Genomic DNA, 24,965 nt, shown 5'->3' with positions numbered 1-24,965 from the left:
TACAGTTATAAAGTAGCAATGAAAATAATTTTATGGTTGGGGGTCACAACATGAGGAACTATATTAAGGGGTCACAGCATTAGGAATGTTGAGAAACACTGTATTAGGGTGTATTTATTTTATTTCATTTCAGACACTTCTACCCCGCCCTTCTCACCCCAGGGGGGACTCAGAGCGGCTTACAAAGGCACAATTCGATGCCGTCATCAATACAACAATACAATACAATACAACAATAAAATAAAACAATATAGCAGCAATTAAACAGTTAAAAACAATTAAATGGTCGGTTCTCAGTTCCACAACACGTCAATAAACCAGTTTAACATTCAGCGTTCGCCGTCTCATAGCCCATAGTTTCAATTCCACATTGTCAGTCCTGTTAATTCTAGTCGTCCATTGTCCTTCACTGCCAGGTTGCCCGAAAGCCTGGTCCCATAACCACATTTTTAATTTCCTTCTAAAGGAGAGGAGGGATGTTGCTGATCTGATTTCCCCAGGGAGCGAGTTCCACAGGTGAGGGGCCACCACTGAGAGGGCCCTGCTCCTCGTTCCCACCAGCCTCACTTGTGATAGAGGTGTGGTCGAGAGCAGGGCCTCCTCAGATGATCTCAGATTCCAGGGTGGGACGTAGAGGGAGATACATTCGGACAGATACACTGGACCGGAACCATACAGGGTTTTGTAGGTCAAAACCAGCACCTTGAATTGTGCTCAGAACTGAACTGGCAGCCAGTGGAGCTGACACAGCAGGGGGATGGTGTGCTCCCTATATGACGCTCCGGTGAGTAATCTGGCTGCCGCTCGCTGGACCAGTTGAAGTTTCCGAACAGTCTTCAAGGGCAACCCCACGTAGAGTGTGTTGCAGTAGTCTATTCGGGATGTAACAAGAGCATGGACCACTGTGGCCAGATCAGACTTCCCAAGGTGCACAAGTTTGTTCCAAATTTGGTCCAGTGAATTAAAAATACATCCTGCATATCAGATATTTACAATATGATTCATAACAGTAGCAAACTATAGAGTTATGAAGTAGCAATGAAAATCATGTTATGGTTGGGGGTCACCACCACATGAGGAGCTGTATTAGGAAGACTGAGTAACTGCTTTAGTGTGTGTTTCCTCTCTTTCTTTCTTTTCTTTCCATCCCTTTCTTTCTGCTTTCAAGTTTGGGGGAGTCCCAGTGGCTGAAGTTGACCGCCAGGGGGAGGAGGAGAAGATTTGGGGGGGGGGGGCAAAGAGGGAAGCCCCAAAGAGGCGGAGAAGAGGAGGAGGAGGAGGAGAAGACTATAGTTCTGTCTGCCACTCCCCAACCAGCTCTGCAGGCATTGTGTGTCCCTCTCTCATTCAGGGGACACTGCCTACTAGCCTACCTCCCCATTCCTCCTCCTTTGCGTGGCTTGTGGATTATTGATTACTCAGGAATTGCCCCCTCTTCCCATTAAGTGGATTCCGAGTTGCTCAGGAGGAGAGACGCCACAGGGAGTGTCTTGGGAAGGCTCCCCTGTTCGAGGAGTGAGCTCTACTCTGTCTGCCTCCTCGCTCACACACCCCTTGGAACCTTTCTCGTCCTTCCTCCCTCCCGCGCCTCCTTTTGTCTCCAGCCCGAAGCTCGGGCTCTGTTCGACATGGTGGGGACAGGACGGAGGAGGAGGACAGCATGAAGCCGCCAGGATGGGCGCCAACAATGGCAAGCGGTATGGCAGCGAAGGTGAGTCGGATTTCTTTCTTTCGGGTGGGTGGGGAGGTTGGCAGAGGTCCCCACAAGGCGCAGGAGGTCGTCCCAGCCTTCTCTTGAGTCTCCTGTCCCAGATCAGATGGAGAAGTTTCAGGCAGTTTGTAAAAGTCCTCTCCTTCCCTTTGAGAATCCTGACTTGTGTTGAATGGATGCCGTTTGACCCCACTTTCACATCTGTAGCATCAGTAGGAGCAATCCGGCAGCATCATAGGCTCCTTCTACACAGCCATAAAGGCGCTCCAGGCAGTCATGCCGGCCACATGACCTTGGAGGTGTCTACGGACAACGCCGGCTCTTCGGCTTAGAAATGGAGATGAGCACCACCGCCCCAGAATTGGACACGACTGGACTTCATGTCATAGAATCGTGGAATCATAAAATCAAAGAGTTGGAAGAGACCTCATGGGCCATCCAGTCCAACCCCCTGCCCAGAAGCAGGAAAATTATTATTATTATTATTATTATTTATTTATTTATTTATTATTTATTTACTTTGCTTATATACCGCTGTATCTCAAGCCCGAAGGCGACTCACGGCGGTTCACAAACAGTAAAAACAGTAGAAACAGCAGTGGTTCCATACAACATATAACAATTGACTTAACACATTATCCATAAATTACCAATAAGCAATTACAATGCACAATTATTACAAAAAACAACTGTACCCAATCTTCTCATCATCCAAGCGTAGTCCAGGTTCGTCGTCCATTGTTCCATTCCTATGTTCCATTACCAGATCGCACTAAATTACTCAAACGCCTGCACAAACATCCAGGTCTTCACCTTTTTGCGGAATACCATTAGAGATGGTGCTAGTCTAATGTCCGTAGGAAGGGCGTTCCACAGCCGAGGAGCCACCACCGAGAAGGCCCTATCTCTCGTCCCCGCCAGCCGAGCTTGAGAAGCAGGCGGGATCGAGAGCAGGGTCTCCCCGGAAGATCTCAAAGTTATTATTATTATTATAACTTTTTATGTACCCCGCTAGCATCTCCCAAGGGATTCGATGCGGCTTACAACAGGCCGGAGCCCAACACAATACAACAATACAATACATAGCAAATAAAACAGTTAAAGCAGAAAACAATAGCAATAGCAATACAACAGGACATTATTAAAAACTGAGCCGGCCAGAGTAGGGTACAGGATTAAAAAGTGCTGAAGTGTCGGAGGGATATGGGATTAAAATATAAGTGCAGTGTGCGGTGAGGGTGATCTTGACTCTACTAAAGTGGTTCTGGGCTTTGGTGGTGGGGTTCCTAATCTGAGAAGGCACGTTGGAACAGCCAGGTTTTCAGGTTCTTTCTGAAAACCGCCAAAGTGGGGGCCTGTCTGAGATCTTTCGGGAGGGCATTCCAGAGGCGGGGGGCCACCACAGAGAAGGCCCTGTCCCGCGTCCCCACCAAACGCGCCTGCGACGTGGGCAGGATCACGAGCAGGGCCTCTCCTGATGACCGGAGTGAACGTGTGGGTTCGTAGACTGTGATGCGGTCACGCAGGTAGGGTGGTCCCAAACCACTCAGGGCTTTGTAGGTAAGCACCTGCACCTTAAATTGGGCTCAGAAAATAAACGGCAGCCAGGGGAGATCCTTGAACAGGAGGGTTGACCTCTCTCTGTAATGGGCCCCCGTTAACATCCTGGCTGCTGCCCGTTGGAATTTCCGAGCCGTTTTCAAGGGCAGCCCCACGTAGAGCGCATTGCAGTAATCCAGTCTAGAGGTGACTAAGGCATGGACCACCTTCAAAGCACCTCTGACAGATGGCCATCCAGCCTCTGTGTAAAACCTTCCAAAGAAGGAGCCTCCACCACACTCTGTGGCAGAGAGTTCCACTGCTGAACGGCTCTCACAGTCAGGAAGTTCTTCCTAATGTTCAGATGGAATCTCCTTTCTTGTAGTTTGAAGCCATTGTTCCGCATCCTAGTCTCCAGGGCAGGAGAAAACAAGCTTGCTCCCTCCTCCCTATGACTTCCTCTCACATATTTATACATGGCTATCATATCTCCTCTCAACCTTCTCTTCTTCAGGCTAAACATGCCCAGCTCTTTAAGCCGCTCTTCATAGGGCTTGTTCTCCAGACCCTTGATCATTTTAGTCGTCCTCCTCTGGACACATTCCAGCTTGTCAATATCTCCATTCAATTGTAGTGCCCAGAATTGGACACAATATTCCAGGTGTGGTCTAACCAAGGCAGAATAGAGGGGTAGCATGACTTCCCTAGATCTAGAAACTATGCTCCTAGTATTAAGAATCCGGCAGCATCCTAGGCCCCTTCTACACAGCCATATAATCCATATTTTTAGGGCCCTTCCACACAGCCCCATATCCCATGATGTAAAGGCAGAAACTCCCACAAAATCTCACAACCTCTGAGGATGCTCACCATAGATGCAGATGAAACGTCAGGAGAAAGTGCTTCTAGAACATGGCCATATAGCCCGAAAAACATACAACAACCCACAACATCAGCTTTGAACTGGGTTATCAGAGTCCACACTCAGATAATGTGTGATTTTCTGCATTGATGTTCTGGGATATAGGGCTGTCAGGGGGAGTTTGCCCTTCTCGGAGATCTAGGGCCCTTCCACACAGCACTATATCCCAGAACATCAAGGCAGAAAATCCCTTATTATCTGCTTTGAAATGGTGATCTGAGTCCACACTCAGATAATGTGGGATTTTCTGCCTTGATGTTCTGGGATATAAGGCTGTTTGGAAAGGCCGTCAGAGAATTCCCATTCTCTGTTTTGAACTGGATTTTATGGGAAGCCTGATCTGGCCACAGTGGTCCACGCTCTGGTTACATCCCAAATAGATTACTGCAATGCACTCTATGTGGGGCTACCTTTGAAGACTGTTCGGAAACTCCAACTAGTCCAACAAGCGGCAGCTAGATTACTCACCGGATTTAAACAAATCATACAGGGAGCATACCACCCCTCTGTTATGTCAGCTCCACTGACTGCTGGTCCAATTCCGAGCACAATTCAAAGTGCTGGTTTTGACCTATAAAGTTCTATTCGGCTCTGGCCCAGTTTACCTGTCTGAGCATATCTCCCTCTACATTCCACCTCGAAGTTTAAGATCTTCTGGGGAGGCCCTGCTGTCTGCCCCACCTTTGGTGCAAACACACTTGGCAGGGACGAGAGACGGGGCCTTCTCGGTGGTGGCCCCCCGCCTGTGGAACTCGCTCCCCAGTGAAACCAGGTCAACAACATCCCTCCTCGCCTTCAGGAGGAAATTGAAAACGTGGTTATGGCACCAGGCCTTTGGGTAGCTTGCAGATAATTGACAATGACAATGATGATAAGGCTATGGAAAATGGACTATGGATGGGCTTCCGATTGTGTTGTGTTTGCTGAATTTGTTTCTAGATAAGGCTAGACAGCCAGTATTATTGGCTTGACTCTGAAGGAGCTGGGGGAGGTGACGGCCGACAGGGAGCTCTGGCGTGGGCTGGTCCATGAGGTCATGAAGAGTCGAAATGACTGAACGAATGAACAACAACAACATCATTGTACTTTTATTTTTAAACAAATTTTAAACTTCTTTAATGGATTATTCATAGGTAATTGCTGTATGTATTATTTGTTATGTTGTGGCATTGAATTTTGCCGGCTGTAAGCCCCCCCCCCTCCCCGGGGGGGGGGGGGAGGTTGAGAAGACTGAAGTACAAATGCTTGAAATAAATAAATAAACAAACAAATAAATAAATATAATCCAGTTCAAAGCAGATCATCTGGCCAGAAAAAGTGCATCATCCCTGTACGATCCCTGCAGTTTGACACAGCTTTCAGTGCTGTTGCTCAATGCTATGGACTTTTGGGAGTTGTAGTTTGATGAGGAGCCAACACTCAGCAAAGAAAGCTAGAGACTTTGTAAAACTATGATCCTGATTATTCCAAAGGACTTAGCCTAATTATAATAAAGGGCCCTTCCACACAGCTCTATATCACAGAATATCAAGGCAGAAAATCCCACAATATCTGCTTTGAACTGGGTTTTCTAAGTCCACACTCAGATAATGTGGGATTTTCTGCCTTGATATTCTGGGATATAGGGCTGTGTGGAAGGGCCCCTTATAACACAGAAAATCAAGGCAGAAAATCTCACAATATCTGCTTTTAATTGGGTTATCTGAATCCACACTGCCAGATATTCCAGTTCAAAGCAGAAAATGTGGGATTTTATTCAGCTGTGTGGAAGGAGCAGCAGTTAAAGTGGTATCACACTATTAATTCTAGAGTGTGAATATGCTCTTAAATTTACTGTTTCGTTCTCTATAATGTCATATAATCCAGTCTCTGAATGGAGATCAATTGGACTATATATAGTGGTTTAGACTCAGGCCTCTTCTACACTGCCATATAATCCAGATTATCAAAACACATAATCCACATTATCTGATTAGAACTGGATTATATGAGTCTACACTGCCATATAATCCAGTTCAAAGCAGATGATCTGGATTTTATACAGCTGTGTAGAAGGGGCCTTAGGCTGGATCTATACTGTCAGTTTCAGAATGCAGATCGTTGAACTGAATTATATAGCAGTAGACTCAAAGCCTTTCTATACTGCCATATAATCCAGATTATTCAAGCAGATAATCCACAGTATCTGCTTTGAACTGGATTATATGAGTCTACACTGTCATACAATCTGTTGTTTAGTTGTGATCAGTTCTGCTCTGTTTCTTGTGCAGACAGCATTGAAAAGAGTAGGAAAGGGTTAAGGGAGAGGCAGTGGGCAGGATCATGTAAATTCCACACCAATTGAGAGAGTAAGAAACACTAGGATGTTTGTGGGGGAGTAAACACATAATATCAATCTAGGATGAAATTGTCTCCAAATGAAAGCTTTACTTGGGTGGTGGGCAGTAGTGTTTGAGGAGGACATTGGCCAGGATTGGGCTACATCGAGTATATACAGTATTTTCACTTTTATTACGTATAAGGTAAAGGTAAAAGTGTTCCCCTGACATTAAGTCCAGTCGTGTCCGGCTATGGGGTGTGGTGCTCATCTCCATTTCTAAGATGAAGAGCCGGCATTGTCCATAGACACATTCAAGGTCATGACTGCATGGAGCTCTGTTACCTTCCCACCAGAGCAGTACCTATTGATCTACTCACATTTGCATGTTTTTGAACTGCTAGGTTGGCAGAAGCTGGGGCTGACTGCAGAAGCTCACACCACTCCCTGGATTTGAACATGTGACCTTTTGGTCCACAAGCTCAGCAGCTCAGCCCTTTAACGCACTGCAACACCGGGGGGGGGGGGGGGGCTCCTTTTAAAAATCATGTTTTAATATATATTTATATATTTACTAGTCGCCACCTGCCACGCGTTGCTGTGGCCTCCCACACAGAACCCCCATGTGAGCCACAGCAACGCATGGCAGGGGACAGCTAGTGTATTATATGGGTGTACATTGACCATATAAAGCAGCATTTATCAACCTGTGGGTCGGGACCCCTGGGGGAGAGGGGTCGCAAGAGTGTGCCAGAGGGGTCGCCAAAGACCACCAGAGAACACTATATTTTCTGTTGGTTTTGGGGGTTCTGTGTGGGAACTTTGGCCCAATTCTATCATTGGTGGGATTCAGAATGCTCTGTGATTGTAGGTGAACTATAAATCCCAGCAACTACAACTCCCGAATGACAAGATTCTATTTTTCCCAAACTCTACCAGTGTTCACATTTGGGCATATTGAATATCCGTGTAGAGTTTGGTCCAGATTCATCATTGTTTGAGTCCTCAGTGATCTCTGGATGTAGGTAAACTACAACTCCAAAACCAAAGGACACTGCCCACCAAATCCTTCCAGTATTTTCTGTTAGTCTTGGGAGAACTGTGTGCCAAGTTTGGTTCGGTTCCATCATTGGTGGGGTTCAGAATACTCTTTGATTGTAGGTGAACTATAAATCCCAACAACTACAATTCCGAAATGACGAAATCATTTTTTTTGAGTGAAGGACATACATTGGGTTGTTAGGGGTATTGTGTCCAAACTTGGTGTCAATTCGTCCAGTGGTTTTTGAGTTCTGTTAATCCCACAAATGAACATTACATTTTTATTTAAATACATGTATATTAAAACATGATTTATTCTTGTTTCACATAGACCCTAAGGTTTCTTGATACATTCGAACAACATACCTACACACTGCAGCTGATACACTAACATGTCACAATATATAGTTTTTCTAAATGCTGTTGGGCTACAGCTCCCATCATTCCTACCTCTGGGCCAGTTGCCTAGACTGCTGGGAATTATAGTATAATAATGCATAATTGTCCACATGTTCCTCAGCTTGACTTACAACTTAATACATTGTTTATTGCTTGTAAATGAGTCTGACAGGGCTTTGTGTTTAAAGAAGAAGGCATAAAAGTGGAGCTCATATTTGCAAAATTCTTTCAGCATATTACCATGTTTCTTGCCAAGTCTGTTGCTATTTCTCACTTGATTAACTGAGACTGAGATGATGACTTGCTTGTAGCCGTACAGTATGTTTGTGGCAGGAGTGGTATGTAAAACGAGGTTTCCAAATTCAAGACCCAGTTAGTGTACGCTGCGTACTCTCCTTGTTTCTTCTGTAGGGCAGTGTAATTGCTGACCTGCCTAGTGAAAAGTGAAATAATTGGTAGTATCCATTTGAAATGTTATTCTTGTTCCTGCCCAGGGACTTGTATGCCAGAACAGACTGATAATGCCATCCATGCCTGCAATGTGGGACATTTTGGTGGGGCTCCCAGAAAGTCATTTTTTGAGAGTCTCCACCCCGACCAAATAGCATCCCTAGGGACTGGATTTAAAAGTTGCCAACGAAACAATGGGAACCATATTTAGCAAACATCTGAAACATTTAGAATGGTTTTGGATTTGGCCAGCACCCTTAATTTTAAACTTTGCTGTCATGAGTTTGTGCATAGCCAATTTGTGATGATATGGCCTATTTGTACTCATGTAGCTTGTGTTCTTCTCTCTTATCTCAAATTCATGAAGAAGCTACTTTTTTGTTGGATATAGCAACCTTCACAGACCTCCACTATTTACCGTATATTCTGGGGTATAAGGTTACATTTTAACCCAAGAAAATCTTCTAAAAAGTCAGGGGTCGTCTTATACGCGGGAGTCGTCTTATACACGGGAGTCGTCTTATGCACGGGAGTTGTTCAATACACGGAGTCATCTTATATGCCGGAGTAGCCTTATTCATGGGAGTAGTCTTACATGCTGGAGTCGTCTTATACGCCGGGAGTCGTCTTATAGAGCGGGTGCTGAAACTTCCAATCCGGATAGGAGAATCTATGGTTGCTGCATATTGTAGGGGGAGCTAAACAAAGGCAGTGTCTGCGTCCCTGCCATATGCAGCGACTGTATGAAAGCATTAAGGGCGACGCTGTACAAGTACGGTAGAAGAAAATCTATTCATCAGGATTCGTGGACTTAATGCCGTCCCGTTGGTGAGGTGAAGGGGTGCCTCACCGGGAAGGTGTAAGTGATGAGTGGAGCAAGCTGCAGGCGTCCGGGGCGCCCGGGGTGTGGAAAAAAGAGATAGAGTGGCTCTGGGCCCAGAAAAACACACCTCTTTTACCTGTCTGGCCCGCCCTTGTATCCTATTACCATACCTCCTCCTCTGCCTCTCAGATCTTGGTCCTGAAGACTGCAGTGAAGTGATGCAGATGTGCATGTGCGAGATCTGAGAGGCAGAGAAGGAGGTACAGTAATAGGAAAATTATCATATTGAAATCAAAACTGATGCTTTAAAAAATTTTATTTGGTGTGTGTTGGAAGAGGGGTAGTCTTATACGGAGAGTATATCCCAAACTCTATATTTTAACTGGAAAAGTTCGGGGTCGTCTTATACACCCAGTCGTCTTATATGGTGGAATATACGGTATCTGTTATGTATATAATTGCTTACTGTATTGTATATGTGCAGGGCCCCCGGTGGCACAGTGGATTAAAGCACTGAGCTGCTGAGCTTGTTGATCAAAAGGTCGCAGGTTCGAGTCCGGGGAGCGGCATGAGCTTCCGCTGTCAGCCCTAGCTTCTGCCAACCTAGCAGTTCGAAAACATGCAAATGTGAGTAGATCAATAGGTACTGCTCCAGTGGGAAGGTAACGGCGCTCCATGCAGTCATGCTGGCCATATGACCTTGGAGGTGTCTACGGACAACGCTGGCTCTTCGGCTTGGAAATGGAGATGAGCACCACACCCCAGAGTCAGACATGACTGGACTTAATGTCGGGGGACCACCTTTACCTTTACCTATTGTATATGTATATTGGTTTGCAATTTTACCTTAACTCTTTGTTGTGGGTGGGGCTGCAGACCATGTGATCAGAATTGGGCTTGATCAGGGCTCAGACTCCATTTTAGAACTGTATGCTTTCAGACGCCTGCAGGAACACTTATGCTTAGAGACTTCAGTAGAAACAGTACAGTTTAGAAGTTAGATGAAACAGATGAGACAGAGACTGTTAGACTCTCAGAACAGAGAAATATTTGGACTATGGATTATTGATTATGAGAAAGGTGCCCTGTGTTACTTATACAGAGAAACTACTTAAAATCCTATCAGTAACTGGATTCATATGCAAAGTACCTGTATGCTGAATACATGAAGTTTGTGAGTAAACCAATTATGCTACTTTTAAAGAAGTCCGCTTGTTTTTGTCTCATGAGAGCATGATTTAAAGGCAAATATATTTTAAGGGAGAGTACATGTTTTGGGCAACTTAAAGAACACTTCTGAAACTCTGCTGAATATATATGTCTTTGTCCCTAACAGTTCAAAGACATGTTTAGGATATCAGTTTAACAGCTGAGAAACCTTGTTGCCTTGCATGAATGTTGGTAAATGCAATTTTCCCATAAGGTTATGACTCTAATACAGTGGTTCTCAACCTTCCACCAGTTGCTGCGACCCCTTAATATAGTTCCTCATGTTGTGGTGACCTCCAACCATAAAATTATTTCCGTTGCTACTTCATAACTCTAATTTTGCTACTGTTATGAATTGCAATGTCAATATCTGATATGCAGGATGTATTCTCATTCACCAGACCAAATATGGCACAAATACCCAATATGCCCAAATTTGAATACTGCTGGGGTTGGGAGTGGGGTTGATTTTGTCATTTGGGAGTTGTAGTTGCTGGGATTTGTAGTTCACCTACAATCAAAGAGCATTCTGAACTCCACCAGTGATGGAACTGAACCGGACTTGGCACACAGAACTCCCGTGACCAACAGAAAATACTGGAATGGTGTAGTGCGCATTGACCTTGAGTTTTGGAGTTGTAGTTCACCTACAACAAGAGAGAACTATGGACTCAAACAATGATGGATCTGGACCAAACTTGGCACGTATACTCAATATGCCCAAATGTGAACACTGATGGAGTTTGGTGAAAACAGACCTTGACATTTGGGAGTTGTAGTTGGTGGGATTTATAGTTCAACAATCAAAGAGCATTCTGACCTCACCAATGATAGAATTGGGTCAAACTTCCCACACAGAACCCCCATGACCAACAGAAAATACTGTGTTTTCTGATGGTCTTTGGCGACCCCTCTGACACCCCTTTGTGACCCCTCCAGGGGTCCCAACCCCCAGGTTGAGAAACTCTGCTCTAACAGGTCATGCCTTTACCAAAAGGTTATGGCATCATTTTTTGGTTGGTTATGACTTCTAACAAGACTATGCCTTTCCAAAGATCATAAAATTGCCAAAAGTTTCTGGAGATTTCCATTTTCCATTTTTTTCCTACAACTCCCTACAACTCTCTAAGCCAGCAGTGATTTTGGGAGTTGTAGTCCAAAACTAACTTTTCTGAGCTCTTAAACAAAAACCTAGTGCTTGTCTAATTTTGGTGTGTTTAGAGAAATTATTAGGATACTATTTGGCAAACAGGAAACAGTTCAGGCAATAATGGCTTGAAACATCAAGTCCTTTTGGTACTGTGTAAAAAAGATGAACTGTAACATAACAATGGGTATTCTGACATTCTTAAGCAAACTCAGAAATACTTTTTGACTTCTTTTGTTCTGATTTATGAAACTGGGACTGTGCCTTGGTTTAGACTCTAGCTTGCTGTCTTTCTTACTCTTAGATAAAACAAACATGGTGGTTTCATCCTCTGCTGAATGATACCAACACATCAGAGGAAGAACCAGTTAAAATAGACACAAACACATTGTTTCCCTTTTTTTCCCCTTTTGAGCAAACACCGCATGCATTCCTTTTAATCCTTTGTAGCTCATTTCTGCTATTTCAGGATTCCTGCATTGTGCAGTGTGGTATAGGACGGCTTCCTGGCGAAATGGCAAGTTTTTCAACCCCAGGGACAAAGCCAGAGAGGCAGGGTTTAATGTGCTCCAGCTGTTCTGTATAAATGCTACCTCTGCAGTTTCGCTTTACTCAACACTTTTTCTGAGCTTACATTTGGATGTATAAAGAGAGCGGAGTCTTCCCTTGTTGAGATATGCTGTTCGTCACAAAACTCTGACAGGATGGTTGGTTTCTCCCTCTTTCTCTTGAGCAATTATGAGAAAGATCTCTATGAAATGAAGTTGTCTAAGGGTGGGGGGAAACATCCACTGCAACAAAAAATAGCTTTTTTTGGTTTTTCTTTGTTTTTCATATACATTTCCTCTCTGGAATTTCAGTTCAGAAGAGGTGAATGTCAAGCTGAGCTTCATTCTCTCCTCTTATTTGTAATCTATATAAATAAAAATGTAATGTTCATTTGTGGGATTAACATAACTCAAAAACCACTGCACAAATTGACACCAAATTTGGACACAATACACCTATCAGGCCAACGAGTGACCATCACTCATAAAAACACTGAAAAACACAGCAGAAGGGACTTAACCAAAAAAGCAAAAAGATGCTACAGTGCATGCGCAAAAACAACTTCCCCTGGCAAACACAACACACAATAGCATAGCCACACTCTCTTTGGGGCTACAGCTCCCAGCATCCCCTAGGCCAGGCCATTTAGGAGAGGAGGATGATCCAAATGCACTGCTTCCAAAATGCAAGCTTTCTTCTCCTTGGATTTCTTTGAGAGCATCCCAGTCCTTGCATATTTCCAATTTTCTATTCCTGGACTGCAACTCCCAGCAATCCTCCAGATAGATAGATAGATAGATAGATAGATAGATAGATAGATAGATAGATAGATAGTTAGATAGATAGAAATAGGTAGCTAGATATAGATGGATCAGAAGGACTGCTGTGAGTTGCAGTCCAAGAATAGGTAGAGAAGGAAGAAAGGAGAGAAAGAGGAAGGGAAAGAAAAGGTGGGGGATGAAAGGAAGAAGAAAAGGAAGGAAGGAAGGATGGAAGGAAGGAGAGAGAAAAAAAGGGAAGCAAAGAGGGAGGGAAGGAAGGAAGGAGAGAAAGAAAGAAGGGGAAAGGGAAGGAAAGGTTGCCCACACCAATGCATGGCAGGTACAGCTAGTCTATATTAATAAAAATGTAATTTTCGTTTGTGGGATTAACATAACTCAAAAACCACTGGACAAATTGACACCAAATTTGGACACAATATGCCTATCAGGCCAATGAGTGACCATCACTCATAAAAACACTGGAAAACACAGTGGAAGAGACTTAAAAAGCCCCCAAAAATACAACACAGGCACATAACCATATGTATGTGTGTGTGTGTGTACATGTACACAAATATATGCGCACACATATACACATATATACATACACAAAACACATATACACAGACTGGGCCACAGCAACGCGTGGCAGGGGATGGCTAGTCTCCCTCTAAAAGTGGGAGGTTTTTCCTAATGCTTCCAGTAGGCTTGTTATTCATGCCAAGGGTGGTGGTGGTGGTGGTGGTGGTTGTGAGCCATCATGTTAACTCTGATCTATTGCAATCCTGTCATAAGATTTCCTTCAGAAGGTTTTTCATAAGATGTTTGCTATTATCTTTTTCTGAGGCCAAGAGACTGTGATTTGTCCTAGGTCACCCAGGTCTCTTTCTATCCTAGGGCCTGTCCAGATAGCACCTTTATTGCGATATCCACCACAATAAAGGAGAGGCTGTCCAGACAACGTTCCTGGCAGTATTGAATTAATTTGCTACAAACCAAGTAAACCCTGGTTTATAATAATAAAACGTTATTTATATACCGCTCTATCTCCCCAAAGGGACAGGGTAGTTTCCAAGTATCAACACCAGCTCATACAGAATCACAACATAAGCAAAAATAACAATATCAACAACATAAGCATAAAATTATCCCAATAACATATATATATTAAAAGAAATCCTGCCCGTTTGTAGTGAATTATTTTGATAGTGGATTTATTCTGTGCCTTCTTGGAAGGTGCAGCATAAATCCAGTCTTTCAGGGTGTGGACTGCGGAATACACACCAGGAGAGCTGGCTGAGGGTTGTAATGGAGGGCACATAAGTTTGTATTACTTTTCTAAGGGGTCTGGGGGCTTGGGGGGGAGAGCCTCTGGATGTTCCAGAAAGCACACACTTTCTGGGGTGCGTGTGGACAGGCCCCCAGAAACATCCACCTTTTTTTTTTTAACACGGATGCTTCTGGGATAAAGGCCTGTCTGGGTCTGGCCCTAGTGTGCTTCCAGACAGGGTTTAAACCCACAATGGAGCAGGTTTAAGAAAGGTTGCCCTCCTCAGTTCTTTGGGCTTTTGGAAGTCTGAAAAATTGAGGGAAGCTGTAGAAACTGACCCCAGGACTGCGGCTCAGGAAGGCTCAGGTTTAACAGAATATCAAAGTAATTCAGGACAAAGCAGAGTTTACCTGCTTTGTCTTGAATTGCTTCACTTTTACCCGAGTCATTGTTTGTACCCCTCAGGTAAAATTCTGACAGGGCCCGCATTTTGGATCTTGCTTGGAAGGACCCTAGTCTACTATATTATGCTGGCTAAGGCTCAAACCCCCCAAAGTTGCCTTTGGCACTAGTGGTGCCACCAATTCCGACTATCTTTCCTGGGAAAGCAGGCTGTCTGCGGATGTCCAGAAGCCTAGGTCCTGAGCAGTTTAACGTATTCTGTTATTTATTTGCCTTTTTTAAAAAAATAAAATGGGCTCAAGATTTTTCAATCTCCAGGTAGGTTGAGCCAGTAGATGTCACAACTAGGCCTGGGTAACAACGCAAAAATTTGTTTCTAAAATCGATTTGTAATTGGGGGTTTTTTTTGTTTCGATATTTAAAATAATTACAAAATTTTCCAAAAAAAAAGTTCGGTATTTACGAAATTTCGTAAATATTTACAAAACATTTTGTAAAGATGGCGCCCTTTTTTTCCAATATTTTTTAAAATATTTTTAAATTTAATTATTAATTTAGTAGAATAGGGAGGAGAAATTAAAATTATTATTAAGGAGGGAAGGCAGGCACTCACTCTGGCGGGCCCTCTCGCTCGCCGCTCGCTCGCCCCTCTCGCTCGCCTCTCGCTCACCCCTCTCGCTCGCCGCTCGCTCGCCCCTCTCGCTCGCCGCTCGCTCGCCCCTCTCGCTCGCCGTTCGCTCGCCCCTCTCTCGCCCCTCTCGCTCACCGCTCGCTCGCCCCTCGCTTGCCGCTCGCTCGCCCCTCTCGCTCGCCGCTCGCCCCTCTCGCTCGCCGTTCGCTCGCCGCTCGCTCGCCCCTCTCGCTCGCCCCTCTCGCTTGCCGTTCGCTCGCCCCTCTCGCTCGCCGCTCGCTCACCCCTCTCGCTCGCCCTCTCGCTCGCTTGCTCAGCCGGCGCCGAGAGAGGAGAGCTCCCAGCAAGCATCGGCAGGCGGCCATCTTACGTATTTCCGAAATGGACAGAAATACAAAATTTTTTGGTGCCTGCCGTTTCGATATTTAAAAACATTTCCAGGTTAAAAAAAAAGTTTTGTAATCATTTCGTAATTCAAAAATTAACGAATTTTTTAACGAATTACGAATTAACGAAACGAATTGACCAGCCCTAGTCACAACATAATGCTAGAGTGTTAAATGCAGTAGTTGAGTTTGCTGCTTCAGCAATTTTTAAAAAACATAAGAGTTGGTCACAAAATATGCAGAATGTGCAGTCTGAAAATGAGTAATGTGCGATTGGAAAATGAGAGTGAAACTAGACACATTAAGTGTTTCTTAAGCACTTAAATGACAGTGTTTATCAGGCAATCTTGGTGAAAATCGGAGAAGCTGGGAGGTATCAGTTTTGGCAGTTCCAGTTTAATGAGGCAGCCGGAGTGGATCTAGTCACTGGCTTGGGATTTACAGTGGTGTGTGCACTGTTGGATTCTACTGGCAATTAATGAACTAGGGCATATTCATAAATGAACTGTTGCTCAAGAGCTAATGATTCGCATGGGGAAAGTGCCACTGATAATATGGTTTAAACAAGGAGTAAACCCCCTTTTGGGTTGGGTTTTTTAGAAATAACTCATATCAGCCAACATGAATTGATTCATGTTCACAGTTCAGTTGAGTACAGAGAATAATAATAATAATAATAATAATAATAATAATAATAATAATGAATTCTGCCCTTCTCCCCGAGCAGACTACAGCATATAAACAGACACAGGTAAACATTCAATACCTTGTTACCATGAAATACAATGTGACACAAAGACACAGACAAAGACAAAGGCTTCTTCTTTCATTTCCAGCTCTGGAGGCAATGCTCATCTCTAGCTCTGGGGGAGGTGCTCTTTTCCATTTCCAAGCCAAGGAGTCTGCGTTATCTGTAGATACCTCCCGGTCACATGGCCAGCATGACTGCATGGAACATCTTTTTCCTTTTTCCCACAAAAGTGGTACCTATTCATCTACTCACATTTGCATGTTTTTGAACTGCTAGGTTGGCATGAGGTAGGGCTAACAGCAAGAGCTCACCCTGTCCCAAATATTTGAACTGCCAACCTTCAGGCTAGCAGTTCAGCAGCACTAGGGTTTAACTCATTGTGCCACCCACTGCCCCAACTTCCTACCTCTAAAGCAAGAGTGGGCAAATTCCCCAACCCAGACCCATCCTACAGGTTGCACACACACACACACACACCACAAGCCCGCAAATCTACATTTTCATCTATAGTTCCTCTCAAAATGGAAACACAAAGTGATGTGGCTGTCTCCATTTTGAGAGAGACTGCAGGGGCAAAGGAAGATATTGTGAGTAGCAAACGGTTCTGGAGTATTTTGAGGATGGTATTACTTTTGCATGTTTTCATTCATTTGGTGGGGCTTTCTGTATAGTGTTGGGTCAAAAATTACCAGCCAAATTATGTCTTTTAAAAACATGGGGAGTTGGGGAGCTTTAAGGGACTCCAGGAGCAACACAAGTGTGGTTCGGGAGCTGCAGGAGGTCTACAGGATGTACTATGGCCAACCTTTATACAAATTCCAACTTTCACATGAAGGTAAAAGGGCACCAGTGTATGTGTCATAGGATGCAGGGCTTTTCTATCTCTCTCACTGAGACTATTGACTTGTTCTTAGCACATTCTACTAGGCCATTTTGGCACTTCCTCATTTTTTTTTTCTCATTTGTCTTGTGCATTGGATTTTTTTCTTTCTGTCCTCTTTAACATCTGTGGATGAGAGACATGGCTACATGTTTTAGACCAGTTCCCTGATGCAAGTGAGAGGGCCAACTTGAAAAATCCCTTGCTTTTTTCATAGCGAATGGAGCCCTAAAGAAGAATTCTTCTTCGTTTTGTTCTCTAGCAGCTTGTCTCTAATATCCTTCCCTCCAGTGAGCAGTCAGGCTTTATTCCTGAAGTATTGACTGGTTAGATCTTCTTGTGGTCCAGAAAATCCCACATTATCTGAGTGTGGACTCAGATAACCCCATCCAAAGCAGATATTGTGTGATTTTCAGCCTTGATATTCTGGGAGATAAGACTGTGTGGAAGGACCCCATAGTACACCAGGGAAGGATTGGGTGGATGCAATCTTCTACATATTTATGATGTTGGACTACAAAGTAGAATGGTTTGTATTCTTTGCTCTTCCCTATATAGATCCTGCATTACTATTTCACTTCGCAAGAGTACAGTTTGTATCTCCAGGACCCTGTAGTATCTGCTTGCTTGTTTTCAGAGCCTCAAGAGATGTCTCTGAAATGAAAACGATTACTCTTGGAACAGGACTGCTCTGGCTCCAGATATAAGGGAGTTGGCCTCATGGCAAAGTTTGTGTTAGTTGAACATTTCTAAATCCCAATACAAAAATCTTGAAAGTGTGTTCCTGAAGACTGCAAAAACCAGGATACTACAGTCATCTACCAAAGAGAAATTGCCAATTGACAAGTAGCCAGAGCATTAAATTCTAGCCAGCCATGTGTGCTATGATGGCACTATTTGTCAAAAACCGATTAAATCAAGTGAGATGGAAAATGAATGGAAAAGAAGTTATATGTACATGCTCAAAGACAGTGCGAATGTTCCAGAAATAATTTTTACAATAGAAAAGTGAGTGATTAAATGCATCGCATAATACGTTTCCCCTCAATTCCTTGACAATAGATAACCAGGAATGCTCCATAGAGCCAGGAGTCTTCAATCCTAACTTGAGTGTTGTGTGGTATATATAGCAGTCTGGCAGATACTGGTCAGCCAAGAGCATGTCTTGGATTTAAGCTGTTAGCATGAAAGAAGACAGCATTGTGATCAATTCAATTGAATTACTGCATTTATGAGGGTTCAAAGGTGATTGGCTGTAATATGCAGACCTGACAGAAGTCTGGTTTTAGCCAATCATGAGACAATTACATAGAATGAGCTCAGGCCCAACAGCTGATACTATAAAGCAGTGGTTTTCAAAATGAATTTGTCTGATCCTGGGAGAATTTCCTTAGGTAATGCTGAGTACTTTCTTCTTCTGTTACCTTTCACTCCACCAAACATTATCATCTTTCCTAATGAATCACTTTGCCTACATGGGAGATTAATGCAATGGTCCAATGGTCAATGAAAACTTTGATCTCCCCATTTTTGAAGATTAGAATGCATTAGAAGTGTTTCCAATCTGTGGGCCATTGTTTTGTTTTCCACATCTGTGGGCAGATTTTAGCTCAAATTTGAATAGATTCTGTCTCTTTAGCTTCACTTATGTAGCTTGGCATTGCTTTGGCCTATTCATTCCATCCTTTATACTGTCTATAGTACCTCTACTTAAACCCACTGTCAAATTGAAACTAAGCAGTCAAGGTGAAAAAAAATCCCCACAATGACCTAGGTAATATTTTAGTCTAGCAAATCATTATATAATAATTAATTGATAAATGTAACTACACCCCACCAGAAAATATAGACACAAAACATACCGTATATACTTGAGTGTAAGCAGCGTTTTTCAGTCGTTTTTTTACACTGAAAAAGCCCCCTTGGCTTATACTCGAGTCTAAGTTATTTATCATTTTACTGTTGTTGTTGTTGTTGTTATTGTTGTTGTTGTTGTTCTTCTTCTTCTTCCTCTTCCTCTTCTTATTATTATTACATTTATTATTTTACTCTATTTGTCGTTATTATTACATTGATTATTTTACTCTATTTATTATTATTACATTTATTATTTGGCTCTATTATTATTATTATTATTATTATTACATTTCCAATATTTTACTCTATTATTATTATTTTTATTGCTTGTATTATTTTACTCTATTATAATAATAAAGTAAAATAATACAAATAATAATAATAATAATAATAATAGAGTAAAATATTGGAAATGTAATAATAATAATAATAGAGCCAAATAATAAATGTAATAGAGAGTAAAATAATCAATGTAATAATAATAATAGAATAAAATAATGGAAATGTAATACTAACAGTAATAATAGAATAAAATAATAAATGTAATAATTATTACATTTATTATTTTATTCTATTATTACTGTTAGTATTACATTTCCATTATTACATTTATTATTTTATTCTATTATTACTGTTAGTATTACATTTCTATTATTTTATTCTATTATTATTATTACATTGATTATTTTACTCTCTATTATTATTGGAAGGATACGTAAGCACATGTACATTTAAGAAGGCTAGAATAATGGTATAATCAGAATTGGACAGTCTTATCTTAAATTACAGTTTTATGTAAATATAAAAATATTTAACCTACTGATGCCTCAATTAATGTAATTTTATTGGTATCTATTTTTATTTTGAAATTTACCTATAGCTGCTGCATTTACCACCCTCAGTTTATATTCAAGTCAATACATTTTCCCAATTTTTTTGTGGTAAAATTAGGTTCCTCGGCTTATATTCAGGTCGCCTTATGCTCGAGTATATATGGGTACATGATTTATAATAGGATTTAAACAGATTTAATTTGGGGGTACAGGTAGGAGAAATTATTCACATGGTTTCATTAGCGTGATAGTAGGATTGGTAAAAGTTCTAAAATTTATCAGGCACCAGTTTCTCATACTACTGCAAGTCATTAAAGGAACAGGTGAGCAGACTGTTCAGACAAACATACCCTTTATCTCTTTACCACATGTTTAACTTGGCTGACATGAAACAAAAATACCAAACGTATATTATTTCAGCATGGAATAATTAAATTCATCCATCTTCATTTGAAATCAGGAGAACAGTCTTTACTTACCTGTGCATTTACCCTGTAACCAAAATTCTGGAAACATATTCACTTGCAAAGATTATTCATCAGGGAAGCTGGAAATCTAGAGAAATTAAAGCGGTCTTCAGTATAAGTTCTCAAACACCTCAGAGTATCTTTATCTAGAAAACAGAACCTGTAATAATTTGATTAATCTTTATGACAGTGGACAGAAGGAGAAAAATAATGGCACTGATTTTTAATAGCAATTACTGATGCTTCCAATACATCAATCAATATTCTGCCTTTCCCTTGGCATGGGACTAAAAGCAATGAGCAATAATGAAGAACAAAGTTCAGCTTAAATGTTCTTTAACAAATGTAAAAACAAAAAAACCCCAAAACTATTAATATCAATTCTCTTTAGACATCACATACTTCAAATGATGTAAAATTCAATTAAAAAGATAAAAAAGCACAGCACACCGAGGGCCCTTCTACACATGCACTAAAACCTGGAAGAAACTGGGATAAAAGGAGATTGATGGCTAAATGACGTGTCACGAAAGTGCAGGCCGAATTAGGTTAACAGTTGAAAAGAGGTGCAATTAAAACCCTATTCCAGCCAAAAAATGTGTATATTCGCATAACTGCATATCTCTGCAGTCATGGAAAACACATGACTTCCTTCCTATCCCCTGGTGAGGACTGTTCTAGTGCATGTGGGCATTTTAAAAATCTAAAATAGCTGATCAGAGCTATCAAAAATGGAGCCAAAGACACACAGGTGGCTAAACAGAAGCTCAACTGGAAAGCAATTGCAATGAGAACTCTGCAACTATTGCTTTGTCCTGATCTTTATGATATTAAGCAGCTTTTGAATTTATAGTTGGGTGAGGAGAGAGAATAAGAAATCTGCTTGTGTGTACATTGAGATATCTGGATGAGCTCATATACAATGCAGCACATCTTTTTCGAGAGAATTTTTTAAAAACAACTTCCGCCGGATATCCCCCATCCCCTGTCTATCTTGTGGATTTGTAAAATCCACTACAAAGGAAGGTATCAGGACAGTGGGAGACCATTTACCAGGACTGATAGGTCTGTGTCTGGACTTGCTATCAGGTACTGAGATTTTTAAACCGACTTATTTAATCTGAATTTTGATGTTGTCTGGAAGTACCCTTAGAATGTCAAACTTGTCTAAACTAGTCAACACTCTCATCAATGATTTATTTATAGGATCCTTCTTCTAAACAACAGCATGAGAAAGAACTCAGCAAAGTCAGGTCACATGTAACTTATTGGGAGTGATCAAACACATCTGAAATACAGTCTCTACAGAGAATTTCTAGGACTTTGTGTGAATATGCAAAACCATGAGTTAAATAGTGAACCCTCTCCATCCTTTTATTCAACTGGAAGAGATTGAACTTGGATCCCCTGATGTTCCCTGGTCCAACAAGGGACCTATGTCCTTTTACTCCATCAAATTGAGGCCTCTTGCTTGACTGAAATGTGGTGGGTGGTAGCCCAGGTGCATTTCCTCCAGTGGAGTAAAGAAATAGAAAGGGGCAGGGAGGACTTCTCTCTCTTTTCTCCTGCTCCCACTGAAGGTGCTTCCAGACTTAACTGAACTGGAACTGAACTGGAGCTGAACTGGAATGGCTTGTGATTTTGACAACATTATGGAATTGAACTGGACTGGCTTCATGGTGTTGACGAATGTTTTAATTGCTTCTAACCTAATGATTTATTTATTGTTTTAAACTATTGCTATATTGTTGATTGTTTGTATTTATGGCATCGAATGGTTGCTGAATGTAAGCCGTCCTGATTCCCCCTTTGGGGGTTGAGAAGGATGGGATAGAAATGCAGGAAATAAATAAATAAATAATAACTTAAACCCGCTTTGGAGAGGGTTTAAGAAATCCACTCTGAAGCAGGTTTAAGTCCCCACGTGCACCTAAAAGAAGCAGGCTTTCCCACAAGTTGTCCCCATACCCATACCGCCCTGGAATGGGGCTACCCACCCTCCAACCTTAAAAATATAGTAAATCTTACTTGGTTGCCATTATGTCTCTCTGCAGGCTTCCTAGAATGTACCAATGGCGAGCTAGGAAGTGGAGGGGAGAATCGATCCCTCTCCCCCACCCCAGCCTCCTAGCATGTCATTGGTATATCTTAGGAAGCCTGCAGAGAGGCCTAATGGCGACCCGGTAAGATTTACTTTATTTTTAAGGCTTTGGGAAGTAGAAGTGAAGCCCGTAGACATGACATGAGTGTGGGGACCGACTGCTCAGTAGTCTGTCCCGCCAAAGCCCATTTCCCATTAGAACTGGGCCTTTCAGAAAGGCCTGGGTCTAATGGGGTATCTAAATAATTCACAACAAAGCAGTGTTTACCTGCTTTGTCTCAAATTTCTTTGCTTTTTACATGAAGTGTTGCTTGGATGTCTCAGGTAAAAATCCGTAAGGGGCCGGGATATGTGCCCTGTCTGGAAGGTCCCTGAGTTAATTAAGGGTGAGCTACTTTTGCACTTTGAAAGCAGTTTTTAACAGTTGAAGACAAAGAGGGAAATGGGAGGGGGAGAGAGAAAATTGGACATTTATAAAGCAGCTGAAAAATTAGAATGACAGGATTAATCTGAATTGCCCTGCCACAATTGGAAGTTATGATATTAGGTAGAATTGTGTTACTAAAAACTTTTTTAGTGTTTTACTTTCTTTGAATTAGCATTGAGCATTTCCTTTGCTCTCTACCCTTACTGTTTAGAACTGCAATTTTTAATGTTACTTCTGCTCCAATAAAGAATGCTTGTTCATGGTATGTCGTGTACAACAAACATATTTTATGCACCTATTTTTCCAAGAGCTATAGAAATGTTTCTAGGTTTTTAATGTGGACATTTACATTGCTATTGCATTGATTTTGCAGTGAGGACAAGAAATGGGTGGCATACCTAGTAAATGTTTCTAGTGAGGGAACAAAGAAGGAAGTGCTTGCTCAGTTTGAGGCTAAAACAGGAAATTCTTTTCTCCTGCTGCACAAATGTGTCCAGGGTAGTGTCATAAATCATAAAGCATTTGTCTCCCAATGGTCTGTAAGATAAGGCCTTCACAGTGGAAACCAGTACACTGGCAACTTCTCCCCCTCCTGTGAATGCATTTTTGCCTCTGGCTAATGCTTACTTTTTCAGCCCCTAACAGGAAGACTGGGGTTGTAGATATTTCCCAATGTGATGCTTAGAAAAAGTATTGCATACATTTTTTTCAGTGTGTGGAATGAAAGTTGTAGAAGTTGTCACATAGGATCTCTAGGAACTGTAGTGTGGGTTTATCACCCAAACATTAAAGTACACCATTGTGTTGTCAACACGATACCTCCTCCTCCCTGCAGCATTTTATAGTTTTTACAAAGGAGTAAGAATAAAAACATATTTTTTATTTCCTTTTAAAATCCTTCGCTGGACTTCGCAATTGCGGAGAAGTATACCGGCAGTGCACCAGTGGCAGCAACTTGCCCACAAAGACTATATTTTTTCAGATCCTTTAATGAAATGGATCATCCCTTTCGACTTTCTGCCTACCTTGTATTCTTTAATACTATTTCTATTTATTATTATTATTATTATTATTATTATTGACACAAAAGCACAGTATGTCACAGCAAACGAGATCTATATGCTGGATTTCGTATCACAAAATCACAAGTCGAACACTTCCCAAGCGTCTAGGAGTGTGTGATGTATTTTCGAATGATGCGCGCAGATTCAAGTAAGGTGGCCTTTTGCAGTTGACAGATCATGATTTTGTCAATGTTTATTGTTTCTAAATGCCGACTGAGATCTTTTGGCACGGCACCCAGTGTGCCAATGACCACTGGGACCACCTGTACTGGTTTATGCCAGAGCCTTTGCAGTTCAATTTTGAGGTCTTGATAGCAGCTGAGTTTTTCCTGTTGTTTTTCCTCAATGCGACTGTCACCCGGTATGGCGACATCAATAATCCAGACTTTTTTTCTTTTCCACAATCGTGGTATCTGGTGTATTGTGTTCCAAAACTTTGTCAGTCTGGATTCAAAAGTCCCACAGTATTTTTGCATGTTCATTTTCCATGACCTTTGCGGGTTTATGATCCCACCAATTCTTTACTGCTGGCAGTGGTACTTGTGACATAAATTCCAGTGAATCATCTGGGCCACAGAGTTGTGTCTTTGTTTGTAGTCCGTCTGTACGATATTCTTGCAACAGCTGAGGATATGATAAATGGTTTCATCAGCTTCCTTGCACAGTCTGCATTTTGGGTCATCCACTGATTTTTCAATCCTGGTCTTAATTGCATTGGTTCTGATGGCTTGCTCCTGGGCTGCAAGAATCAGGCCTTCTGTCTCCTTCTTCAGGGTTCCATTCATGAGCCATAATCAGGACTTCTCCTTCAATCCTTCCTTCAATCTTCTCAAGGAATTGCCCATTTAAGACTTTGTTGTGCCAGCTGTATTATTATTATTATTATTATTATTATTATTATTATTATTATTATTATTTTGGACATTTGTATCTTGTCATATCTCTACCTCTGCAGAGGGATTCAGGGTGGCTAACCACCGGCAAACCATGGTGCCCACAACCAAAAGCATAAATATACAATTTATGTA

General features: G+C 42.0%; 1 protein-coding gene across 1 annotated transcript in view; it reads left to right on the top strand.

The window, feature by feature from the left end:
• Positions 1–1,287: 1,287 nt before the first annotated feature.
• FBXL7 (F-box and leucine rich repeat protein 7) overlaps positions 1,288–24,965 on the top strand; it is a 223,567-nt gene continuing 199,889 nt past the window's right edge. Inside the window, exon 1 of the mRNA XM_060774670.2 lies at positions 1,288–1,711. Within this exon, the coding sequence (XP_060630653.1) occupies positions 1,675–1,711 (37 nt within the window). The 5' untranslated portion in view covers positions 1,288–1,674. The remainder of the gene's footprint in view (positions 1,712–24,965) is intronic.

The sequence above is a fragment of the Anolis sagrei genome, chromosome 4 (assembly GCF_037176765.1).
Source record: "Anolis sagrei isolate rAnoSag1 chromosome 4, rAnoSag1.mat, whole genome shotgun sequence".
NCBI classification, from domain to species: Eukaryota; Metazoa; Chordata; class Lepidosauria; order Squamata; family Dactyloidae; genus Anolis; species Anolis sagrei.
Note: the sequence above shows the minus strand (reverse complement) of the source record. Positions and strands in the feature narration are given on the sequence as shown.